Genomic DNA, 12,797 nt, shown 5'->3' on the forward strand with positions numbered 1-12,797 from the left:
TCTCCTTATGGGAATTTTTTAATATTTATTTGACAGACTTTGTTCAATTATTTTGTTTATGATTGTCAAGGTGTATGTGTTTTGTAGTTTACATACCTATGGTAGGCATGAAATTGTGGAGTCTTCTTTTAGTTTAAACATGGAAGCAAATTTGTTGTGGCCCAACAGCATTTAGAATTGGCAATGCCTGCAGATTCATGCATGCCAGAGCAAGAACCAATTAAAATTTAATTATTTAGTTGAATTTTTCAAAATCATTGTGCATGCATTTGATTGCTTCCTTATACATTATTTGCATGCAATAATGCAGAGTATAGCATATTTATTTACGCACACACACACACATACTTAATTACATGGTATATAGATAGCTATAAATCAAAATAAGAGAATGAGTGTTAAGTAACATTTGGACAGACTTCTTTGGGATACCTATTTGGAAGTGGAAGTGAGAGACGGCAACTAGTAGTACATGTATTACACCGTGAAAGAACTTTATGAGTATTTTTGCTTCCAAATATCCAAGACTTATTTTTTGTGGTGTACTAATTGATTTTATGTACTTGTAGGTGGGAAGTAAATGAAGCCGTGGATGGATATTGAATGACCTTCTTGTGCTTCTTTCTGTTGGTTAATGCTTGTTGAAACTTAATTCACTATTTTATTGTTTAGAACTTGTCCCAAACTTAATTTGATACTTATGTTTTTCTTTTCTAAACAGTGTTTTAGTTGAATTATGTTAATTCAAGTGATGTATTTGGGATGTTTATTATGCTAATTGTGTTACGAGATTTGATATATTTAATATATTTTAAAACAAACAAGAAAAGTATTATTAAAATAAAAATATACTATTATCCAAAAGTATCATAATATCGCTAAATACTAACATTAAATATTTAAAATGAACTCAATAATTTTTGACATTATTAAGTCAATGTGTTTCTGATACTATAGTCACACAAATTACTGTCATGTAAATAATATCATTGAATACTAATACCATGGTGTCATTATTTTGGTGATACGATAGTGACATAAGTTACTGACACAAAAATCACTGACACTAAAAATTAGTGTCAGTGTGTTCTGGCTAGAGCATTATTGACACAATTAACAAGTGTCAGGAAAAGTAATTACTGACACTAATTTAGTGTCAGTAAAGCTCATTTTTCTAGTAGTGATTGGTGATATTCTTAAAAGGGAAAATATGCTGGACAGTAAAGGTTGTGTTACACCTATGAGTACTTCTGAGAAGCTGCACAAGGATACAGGTGCTGCATTTGAAAATCCATCTTTATACAGAAGCATTGTGGGATCTCTTCAATATGTTCTGTTAACTCGACCAGACTTAGCTTTCACAGTCAACAAGCTTAGTCAATTTTTATCAGCTCCCACCATTCTTCATTGGCAAGCTTGCAAGAGGGTGTTACGGTATCTTCAAAGTACAGCTGATTATGGTCTTCAGTTTTTCAGTTCTGGTTCTTTAAAGTTAACTGCCTACTCTGATGCTGATTGGGGAGCAGATCCTGATGATCGCAGATCTGTTGGAGGTTATTGTGTGTTTTTAGGTTCCAATCTCATCTCTTGGTCCTCTAAGAAGCAGCCTATTGTGTCCAGATCATCAGCTGAGTCAGAATATAGAGCTCTTGCTATGGCTACCTCTGAAGTTCTCTGGATTACATACTTATTTCAAGAGCTTAACATATCTTTTGATCAGATTCCTCTTCTGCATTGTGATAACAAGAGTGCTGAAGCTTTGGCCAGTAATCCTAAATATCATGCTCGTACTAAACATATTGAGCTTGACCTCCATTTTCTCAGAGAGCATATTGCTCAACAACAGCTTTCAGTTACTTATGTTCCCAGTTCAGATCAATTAGCAGATGTTCTTACTAAGCCCCTCTGTTTTGATCAGTTTGCTTATTTGCGCAGCAAGCTTAATGTCCTTTCACGACATCAAGCTTGAGGGGGGATGTTAGAGTTATAAATATAAAGAATATTTTTTGTAATGATTCTGCTGATGTGGCAGCTGAGTAAGCAAGGTTGTTATTTGTTAGTTTGTAAGTTTGTTATAGAGCTGAGAAGTTTGTTAATCACAGCTCACTCTCAACACGTGTGTGAGCAATGCAGAAGGTTCTGGATCTTAGTATATAAGATCAACTTCTGTATTCATAATTCATTGAATAAAATTCGATCTATTTTTTCTTATAGTTTCTCTTATTGCTCATTGAATTTTCCTTAATTTTCTCTGCAACCAAACAAGCATAAATAGCTTGGTTAAACTTCAATTTGCTCAACGTCCAATCGCAAGACTTTAATACGCATGTCAAGAAGATCCAAGCCCAAATCCCTTAACTTACGGTTGATGTCGAATAGATTAAGGTGTCAAGACAAAATCAACAAATTAATTTAAAAATTCATAATTTAAGTTGCACTGTCTCAATGCACATAATGCCAACAAGAGCTACAATGACTAGCTACCAGCGAAGGGTCAAGAAATATTTAAATCATGCAGCAAGTCAGGCAAGCAAGGCATTCCCGAGGCAACAACCCATGAAAATGGAGCTTTATAGTTTATAGTTTAAAAAAAAAAGAAAGGGAGGCTAATCAACTGATAACAAGAAGCAAGTCTGCATGTGCAAACAATTTTGACAGAATCCTTGGCTGTTTCTTGAAGGAAGGAAGAAACACCAGCATTCTTCACCAACCAAATCTGGTCCCTTCTCTATTAAATTAATATTAGAATTTTATTACTGTTAATTTCCAATGTAGTGGAAATGGTCAATATGGTGATGTGGCCAAAAGAAAAAGAAACCAAAATCTCTGTCCGAGAAATCAGTTTGGAGTAGATTGAGATGAGCTCTCCATGCAGTGACCTGACAAAATTGATTCAATTTGCTCATGTTTTACGCGTGCTCTCTTGGACCTCTTTAATAGTTTCTCAATTATTTGATTTAACTGTTACTGGGATGAGACTAAACGTACGTGCTCTTTTCATTATATAGAAGAGACCACTAATGGGAATTGATGGGGGAACATATACAATTAATCCGAGATCAAATTTTCAAGAGATTAGGTAAGATCATTTCACCTACATCAGACTGTTAGATCGATGCATGCATGTTTACTTTGACTGCTCTAATGAGCTGCTAAAATCTTAAAGTCACAGTCAATAAGATTTCATATTGACACGTCTTTTGTGGATTCGTATTTCTAGTTTGGACCCACCTTGAAATTCTACTTTCTTTATACGTACTCGTATTCATGTTGTTAAATATGCATGCTTTTAGAAAAAAAAGAAAGCATTGTGAGTTCAGAATTCTCCAAGATCAGCTCTGTTATAATGCTGTTTATAGAACAAGCCGAACCAACTTCCATTTTCTGAAAGGAAATGCACTTGGGGAACAAGCCAGTTAGTTAACCACCAAATATTAAGCTTTAATCCAAAGAAAGATCTTAATATTTATTTTTTTCCAATTGCGAATGAATCTGTATATACGAATTGAAACTTTTTGAGTTCTCTAGCTACACATCTACTTAGCTTTTTTTCCCCCTTCCTTTTCAGTGTAGTACTGAACTTCATTCCTGCTAGGCTCTTGTTGCAAATTGGTGTCGTCTTTTGGAAAGCAAAAGTTCACGATAAATACGAGACTGCAGCTACAATACGGGGCCAAAAATCCCACTATGCTGCGGGGGTTGGTTGAAACTTTAAATACAATTGAACTTTATATACATGGGCCTACTTGTTTGTAGCAACCTGTCAAACCTGTGCATTTGGCCTCACATCAATCCACATTTATCACTTTTTCAGTAACCACTTTTCTTTTTCTTTTTCTTTTTCTTTTTTTTTTTGGCGTGCGTTATATCTTTTCAATTATTATTCACTAATTAATCAAACTTTAGGGTTGGGACTACAAAATCCACGTTCACTTGCAATTGAATATGAAATAATAAATGGGTTCGGACCTGCCCTTACTTGTAGCCCTAAATTAGGTCTAAATTTCAATTTAATAATGAAAGCATTTACCTAAACCAACTAACTTTACAAGCAATTAATTAACAACTAGCTCTATATATAGATTGCCAAAGCATCTCATATATTCTTTTGGCAGTAGTTGATATCTCTCTTTGGATCCTCTCTGTTTGTCTTGTGTCGTTTATAAAATATGAAAAAGAGCAAAAAGCCCACCAGCCTTTATTTCTTAATTCTAAATTCTAATCCCATGCCTTGCTCTCCTCTAAGAAAATTTGGGATTTTCAATGCTCTTTACTCCGAGTTTCGAACAATGGTGTTCAAGTTGATATACTACAGTCCAATTTTTGGACTGTGTACAATCAGCACTCTAGGCTTAGAGGAATCCCTTTTGGTTGGACATAACATAAATCTTTGAATCAACATTTTCGAGCTTTATTAATTTGCATTTTGGACATGTACATAAACATCTCAAAATGTTACAAACACCTTTATTTTTAGTTCTCAGCTGATTGATCCTTTAAAAGGATTAAGTCTTTACAATGGAGCAGCTTTCTCCTTAATATGATTGCAAAAGGATTTTCTCAGTGTGCGTTTGAACTATGAAACTACAGTGCTGCTGTGAACGTGCAGGCATAGTGTAAATCTACATTGGTACAGATGTCGCCACCAGAGTCTTACCAGCTTGCTTGCTGAATTATATATAGCTTCTAAAGTTTTAATAACAACCTATATTCTAAGTAGTTAATAATTACAATGTTAAAATAGCAATAGCCATTACCATCACATCCATTGATCAAAAGCAACTGTATAAGCCAGCTAGCTACGCTCGTGATTATGTGTGCAATTTCTTGAACATAAACGGTGGCACCCAAGATTCTACCAGGACCACAAAACACATTCAAGGACAATAATCGAACTGGTCTTTGCTTTTAATTAAAGAACTATAATTTGTCAATCAATCAAAGGAACACATAACAAGAAAACACATGCCTTGTTTTACAGTACACAATAGCTTGATACAAAAACTATGCATAAATTATATAACATGCATCGAGAAATTAACATATCCACGCGTGGTATCCTGATCATCAAAATACATTAAACCCTTAATTTGTCTTCGCATAATGCAACACTACAACATCCCTCTTTCACCCAAGCCAAAAGTAATTCCATGCAACAACCAAAAAGATTTAAAAAAAGGAAAAAGAAATTAATTAACAACAGCCCTCACATTAGTTGTTATTTCTTGGTTATTCTCTAGCTAAAAGGCAACTAAAATATATCACCTCCGTTGACGGCTATCGGAATCCTGGGAAGACAAAAGGGAAATGAGAATATCAGCAAAAGCGCTAATGATAAACTTGTGGGTGTGTTTTGGGTTTAATGTGAGGTAACAAAGGAGCAACTCATGCAAAAAATCACAATTAGCCATCACATCAGTTAGGTTTCTTGCTTCGATCATTTCTTGCATTGAGCAACGAAAGTCTTGGTAAGGATCCGGCGAGTATTTCTTCACAGCAACCCCTCCATTGAGCGGAGTTTCTTGATCATGATGGGTTTCCGATTTGTTAATATCCGATGACTCAATGATGGAATTTGAACGGCCTGGAGAGGAGAAAAAGAAGCGTTGAGAGGCAAATATGGTGGTGAAATCTGGGGGAGAAACGGTGTCGGCTTCAGTGTCAGAGGAGAAGTAGTCATCGGTTGAAGGTGTCAAGGATTTTGAGGTGGAAAAATCAGAGGATTGATCATAGAGAGAGTTGAAGTTCTTGATGAGGAATGATGTGCTTGTGGGAGACGAAGGGTTGTTATCTTGATCTTGTAGTTTTGAAGGTGATGGAGGAGATGGAGTTATAGAAGGCAAGCATTTGAGGCTTGAGAAGCAGAGGTGAAAGTGCTTCCAAAAGATACTAGACATTTTGAGAGAGATAAAGATAGAAACGTTAAGCTGCTGTCTAAGAGATGGAGAAAGAAGCTTTGTATCTGGTGAGAAAGTATTGTTTAAGAAGAGAGAGCTAGCAAGGCAAAAAGAGAGATTTCTTAATCATTTTTTGGTTTGTCTCTTTTATTATTATAAAGCTTTAGTGCTTTTTGTGGTTGCATGGAGGAAATATCTTATATCCAATCAAATGTTAGAATATCTCATCATTAATTTGAATTCCACTGAATTTACAATTGAACAAGGATCACACAATATTAGGCAATTTGTTGACACCTGCATTCCTATTATTCATTTGAAGATTGGTCCAAAATACTGTTCCAAAGAAAATAGATAGATGGATCTACTCTTAATAATTTAAGAGAAATTATATTTTCACAATTAGATAGAGAGATTTCATCTCTTTAATTTTGAAGATGAGGCAATGAGGTGTCAACCATTAAGTTAAAGAGTGGACTCTGATATTATAAAATTAACAAATAAAGCACAGATAAATATGAACTTTAAATATAAAAAATTGATATTAGATAAAAGGTGTTGCACAGTTTAAAACTAATCAATTTTGTGCACAATTATCCTTCAACAATGTGTCCTTTTTGTTACCGTTTTAACACCTTAGATCAGATATGGTATTAAGAATTTATTAGTGATACAATTACGTACCATCTACTGGAAACAATATATCAATTTCCCCCAGAAAAATATTTTATCGTAAAACCAATAATTGGAGTGTTCTGTTAATTTACACTGGGGAAGCCTGGATCACGTGAGAAAAAAAAAAAATCCAAGTCCTCTAATGAAACATATCGGTGCACCAATGTGGTGCCAGTAAAATGTGAAAATGACTAATCGTATTGAAAATTTAAGATCCTGTGTATAAAATCAAGCATTTATGTGCGCTACAGAAAGACACCATCATGTGTATATGTTTCTTTTTTTTTTTTCACCAAGTTGTTATATACATGTACTTTCCACATGAGAAATTCAGCTAAGTCAAAAATGATAACCAGGTAGAGATTCGTCACACATGTTCTTATCAGAAGCTCTTCAGAGTCCTGGAGCCTGTTTTGTCATTTAACTCTATAAATAACGTTTAAAATTAATGAATGAATGGAAGCAACATCATGATCGTCCGTTTTCATGTAAGATTCTGAGATCTATTAGAACTCAGCCTGTTTGAAATAATGAGCGAACTGTAGCTGTCAAAGTTCTGTTTTCACAGCTTGAAAAATAATTAAAATCTTATGTGTGTAATATGGTGAAAAGACAAAATTGAAGCTGTCAAAGTTCTGTTTTCACAGCTTGAAAAATAATTAAAATCTTATGTGTGTAATATGGTGAAAAGACAAAATTGATGAGCTTAAAATTTACTTTTTAGTGAGGGCGCCTCTTATTATTATTATTATTTTTCTATATGGATATGCTTTTAAATCATATAACTAAACAATATATCTGTATTAAAAAAATAGTAGTACCTGCACTTAAGAATGATTACTCACATACACGATACTAATTATGCCATCAGTGACCCTACCTAATAAACATAATCGTTGGGTGAGTTTGATGTTTACGAGAGTTAATAATTACAGTCCTTCGAAGAGAGATATAAGAAAGTAGAAGAACCACGAATAGTCCTTTGTTCTCTTTGTTTCTCTTAATAAAAATCATCGTTAGGTGAGTTTGATGTTTACGAGAGTTAATAATTACAGTCCTTCAAACAAAGATATAAGAAAGTAGAAGAACCACGAATAGTCCTTTGTTCTCTTTGTTTCTCTTAATAAGAAACCATGTACCGCTAGCTTGTTTTGCTTATTTCATTTTCACACAATCTCAATTATGTTCTGAACATTTTTGGTATTTTATCTTTACTCATGTATGGAAGTACACTGTTACCTCATGATCCAATATGATTGACGTGATCACGTGTGGTGCTCCTTTCCCTTCTTGTTAGAGGGCTGAGCATTTTTTCTCTTTTCTTTTTGACCACTCAGTAACACTTGGTCATTAATTTTTGACTTCATTTGTTTTCCTTTATATCAACGACTGGTATCTCCTCTCGAGAAACAAACCAAAGGAAGGAAAAAAAGAAAAGAAGAAAAAGAGAGAGATCGAGATGAACGAGAGGTGAAGATTTTTCCTTGCAGTCTAGGGTAATGAGTTCGAATTCTTGTAGGGTTCATCCTCCTTTCATAAGTAGAAAATATTCTAAATTTGGACGGAAATTCTTAAGCTAGCTACATCATTTCTATAAATTATGCTCGTGTAAATTTAGCGTTATAGAAAAAAAAATTGCTTACAATATTAATAATTAATGAATGCCTCGATTTTTTCCCTCAATTTAAAAAAAGAAAAGAAAAGACGTCGATAATTCTAAATTCATGCACAATTAATAACATAAACTATGGAACGTTAAAGTCTTGTAAATTCAGAAGGAGAAAAAAGAATCAATGAAAATTCAAGCACAGTTTTATACTATGTAGTTTTGCAGGACCCCATCACACTCGTGGAAACTGCATTTACTTGTGGGCCAAAGATCTTCAGAAGGCCAAACCTAAAAACCTTTTTGTTTCTGAATAAAAGTCCGTGCATTAAACCAAATGCTTGATAAAAGAGAGTCAAAATCCTAATTGCATCAGCTTTTATTATTAATAATGAACAAAAATTCTCTACTTGATTTTTCTATGGCTTCATTTTTGCGTCGATCGTACGTCAAGCAGCCAAAAACAAATAAGACAACTATCATTTCAATAGAGACCCTGTAGAATACGCGCGAATGAACAAAGTCAAAGACTATCCAACAGAGGTATAACATCAGTTTGGAAGAGACCTTATGAATATGAAGGGGACAAGTTTACAATTAAGTTTTAAGGAAAATGCAGTAAGAAGATAAAGTTCAGAGAAACGCTATCTGAACAATAAGATGACAAAAATTACATTACTAATTATGAACAGTGCTATTAATTTGTGTGTTACAGTATTGGCACTATTAACACCACAGCACAAACAATACTCATATTTTTTTATCTTCTTATTCTTTTGCTGCCGCTCTTCAAATAAGGGTGCTCTATGTTTAAAACCCAAATGCATATATATAATCTATCCAAGACTATTATTAGTTTGTATTAACACAAACATGAAACACCAGCCCTTAGATCCTATATTATACAAGTTAAAAAGCAAATTATGACTTCAGCATATGCATGTGTAGTGGGCAGTCATCCGTTGACGTTCTCATTGAGTCTAGCAGCTGCAGCCACAGATGCCGCTACTCCACCAGGATGCGTATCCGCATTCGGGTTATTCCTTTGCTCCGCACTCGCTATCCCTTCAGCATCCTGTCGAGTCACTGCCTTATCTGCGGCCAGCTTGGCAGTTGCACCCTGCACGGCACCGTACAATAACCGAATATTATTTATTTATTAGATATATAGATTTATAGTTACACCATGCATGCATCATTGGCACGGCATCTAATTAATATACCGCCAAAACTTGATTGAGCTTAATTTTGTCTTCATCACGGTCCACTGTTTCATTATGAGCTGCGGCAGATTGAGCTGAAGCCGCGAGACCTGGGGTAGTGACGGTGCTTCCAGTGGCTCTCACTTCCGCCGCTTGAATTGCAGCGGCGTCGCTTTGATCCACCGGTTTATCGCCTGCTGTCTGTGCAGTTGTTTCAAGTGCCTCTCCAATAGTAATGGCGCCTTGTTCCACTCTCCCAGTTGTCGGTGCTAGAGACACCGGCGTAGGTTCCTCATGTCGCCCAACAACCTACACATGATCTCACACACACGATTAATTACATGCTCGATCACAATTCATATGTAGCCCGGTGGCGGCATCTAGAATTTGGCTTGAGGGAATTCTTAAGTTATAATTCATGGAGAAAACCATTAAGATTTGTCTAAATTTTGTACTTTGAACCCTCAAATTTATAAGTTTTATATTTTATACTTATTTAATTAATAGTGATCCCATCATAACTCCAACAAAAAAACTAAAATCTTGATTTTCGAATTAGATGAGAATCTTTTCTTGATTTGATCTTGTTCTTGATTTGATCTTGTTCTTAAGAAATTCTATTAATATGATTGGTGGTTAATAAATTAAAAAAATAATTAAATTATAATAATATATTAATACTAAAAAACAGATGGCACAAAATCTATAAAATATTAGAAGTGCTCAAATCAGGAGAGAATAATAATCCTCTGAAACTATACATTCATACTAGTGATACTGAATAAAATATCAGAAATTCTTAAATCAGGAGAGAATCATAATCCTCTGAAATTATACATTCATACTATATACGTGAGACTGAAACACAGAGAGAAAAAAACCTGGCCGCCGACTGATTCAGTGATGATGCGCCTCCCGGGGACGTCCGTTTCAGTGACAGTGACGCCTTGGTCACCAGCGACATCAGTGACGTCACGGTGGCCGACAAAACCCGCTCCCTCATTCCGGGCAGCTGCAGACTGCATGACAGCAGCAGGTCCGCCTTTTTGTGTCTGTCCCATGATGGTGGCTTCAGCTGTTTGCATCATGGCAGCATCTTCGGGCGCAATTGGCTTCTGAGCAAGATCCCCTGAGACATTGAACAAGTCACCGTATTTGATTGGTTGTTGCTGTTGATCATCGGCTCCTGGCCTCCTCGGCTGTGCTTGGCTCATCTTCAAAGTTAGAAGGACTATACTATTATCGGAATTGCTTCTTGCATCTCTCTGCGCCTTTTGGCAAATGCAATTGCATGAAATTAACGAAGGAGGTGATATAGAGGCAGGTAATGGGAGGAGTGTCACACACATTGTTCAGGCTGGCTATGGCCTAGGAGACACGTGTTAGGCATAAACAGTTCCTTGTGTCCAATAGCGATACACGTGGCGACGATTGATTCTTAGCTGTCGAGGTTTCCAAATACTCGTCGACACCAAGCGCCCATTATTTTGTACCAATTTTTGGGCTTCGGCTGGGGGATTTATCTGGCTCAAGTTCCTACAGTCTTTCTTTCGATCTTTTCTCGTTTGGTGTTGTAATAATCAAGTCTGAATTGGCCATGATAAGTACTTACCCTGTATGAAGATGATAACGTATTTGTTGTGTATGGTGGCCGATCGAGTTCATGTCGAGTGTTTTAAGTATTTAAAAGAAAAAAAATATGTGAAAATAGATGCAATCTAAATCTTTAAAATTTTTTATCACATTTAAAAATATTTTATTAATAAATTTCATCTATTTAAATAAAAATAAAAATATTATTTTATTATAGTATTCACTACCTACATTTTGAGATTTTAACATTACATCTTGGATTATAGATTGACAAGCGTGACAATTAATTATACACATTAAAAAGGAACAACAATTCAAATATATCTGCTATGATTCTTTCGAGTCTGTGATCAAATTTGTAGTCTTATGATTATGACTTTCTAGTATTAACTAAACTTTTAGAAATATATATATATTAGAATCACAAACTCTTTGTACAATATATCGAATAACAAATTTAGAAATTTTTTTCAACATAACTATTATTAGAAAAAGTGAAGCATGTAAAGTCATGTACAAGAGCGAAGCATGCAAAGTCATGCACAAAGTGGAGCATGGAACAAGGAGCATGAAGTATGAAAGGTAAAAGTGGGCCATGCAAAGTAAAAATAAAACATAGAGCATGAAAAGTAAAATGATTAATTAAAGAGCATGGAGCTTGGAGAATGGAGGATGAAAAGGAAAATAATTAATTAAAGAGCATAGAGTATGGAGAATGGAGTATGAAAAGTCAAACAATTAATTAACATAGAGTATGCACGTACAAGACAAAGTGATGGTGAACAAAAAAAAAAAATCTAAAAATTTCAGAAACCAATTTTAAGGAGGAGATACATATAAGCTCCGAATCAAACTCTAATTAAGTGGTGGAAGCAAATCAATATAAGGAAATATCAACGACTTAAAATATCAAAAAATTGCATGATAAACAGAAAGCCCTTAAAGGTATAAAGAAGACATTGGTAAATAATTAAAAAAAATTCATTGTAATTCTTATTTGAATAATGAAAATTGCTATTTTGACTCTCATAAACGTAAATTAAGTGCTAAACCACGTAAATTCCCAATATTTTACTCTTCGTATCACCCCATTTATTTAATTTGTTAGTAAACCGAAACAACCCCACATTATTTATTTTCATTATCTTGTATTCCCTTTTCACGAACATTTTTATATTAAGTCATAATTGATGAAGCTAGCTATGCATGCACAATCACTTGTTAATCGTTCAATATTCAGTTAATAGTGCGCATGCGTATTTAACGCGGGCCAATAAAATGAAGTATACATCCCGGTTAATTTCACCCAAGATTTTCGCCTTAATAATCACTTTTTAGAGAAAAATTAGAATTAAAAAAAATTATATACAATAAAATCTTCCCAAAAATTTAAGAAGCAAACAAAAAATTTTAAAACACGACTTTTTATATATTAATATTCTCTGTTTCTCTCTTTATATAATTATCAGATCGATTTTCTTTTATCTGCTTGGAAATTGCAAGGTTTCGGGTATTATTAATCACCAATCGCCACTTTGCGTGAATTGCCAATCAATTTCATTAAAATGGTACATTGCAATTGAATCATGCACCGGATTTCTCTTTGACAGTTTAATTTGTTAGATTAGCTAGATCGCCTCGTTTAGGCAACATTTGTCACATATAATTGAATTGAACTAATTATTAAGATTAAACTGAATTAAATTAAATTACAAAATAGATTATATTATATAATTTTATATTTTGTACAATATGAAATTAAACTAGTTAAATTATATTTAAATAATATTAAATAGCATTTAAATTGATATTCAAATATAAATA

The 12,797-nt window shown here is 34.2% G+C and overlaps 2 protein-coding genes across 2 annotated transcripts; both read right to left on the bottom strand.

Annotated features, from left to right (window-relative positions):
- Nucleotides 1-5,029: 5,029 nt before the first annotated feature.
- Nucleotides 5,030-6,047, bottom strand: LOC18032540 (transcription repressor OFP12). The gene has a single exon (XM_024184621.1). The coding sequence runs from the start codon at nt 5,895-5,897 to the stop codon at nt 5,262-5,264; it is 636 nt and encodes a 211-aa protein (XP_024040389.1). The 5' UTR covers nt 5,898-6,047; the 3' UTR covers nt 5,030-5,261.
- A 2,964-nt stretch (nt 6,048-9,011) lies between these two features.
- On the bottom strand, nt 9,012-10,633 carry LOC18033213 (late embryogenesis abundant protein D-34). Its single transcript, XM_024189307.1, has 3 exons — nt 10,262-10,633; nt 9,402-9,689; nt 9,012-9,298 (listed from the first exon to the last, which is right to left on the bottom strand). The coding sequence occupies exons 1-3, from the start codon at nt 10,592-10,594 to the stop codon at nt 9,134-9,136; spliced, it is 786 nt and encodes a 261-aa protein (XP_024045075.1). The 5' UTR covers nt 10,595-10,633; the 3' UTR covers nt 9,012-9,133.
- Between the last annotated feature and the right edge of the window lie 2,164 nt (nt 10,634-12,797).

The sequence above is a fragment of the Citrus clementina genome, unplaced genomic scaffold (assembly GCF_000493195.1).
Source record: "Citrus clementina cultivar Clemenules unplaced genomic scaffold, Citrus_clementina_v1.0 scaffold_9, whole genome shotgun sequence".
Lineage (NCBI taxonomy): Eukaryota > Viridiplantae > Streptophyta > Magnoliopsida > Sapindales > Rutaceae > Citrus > Citrus x clementina.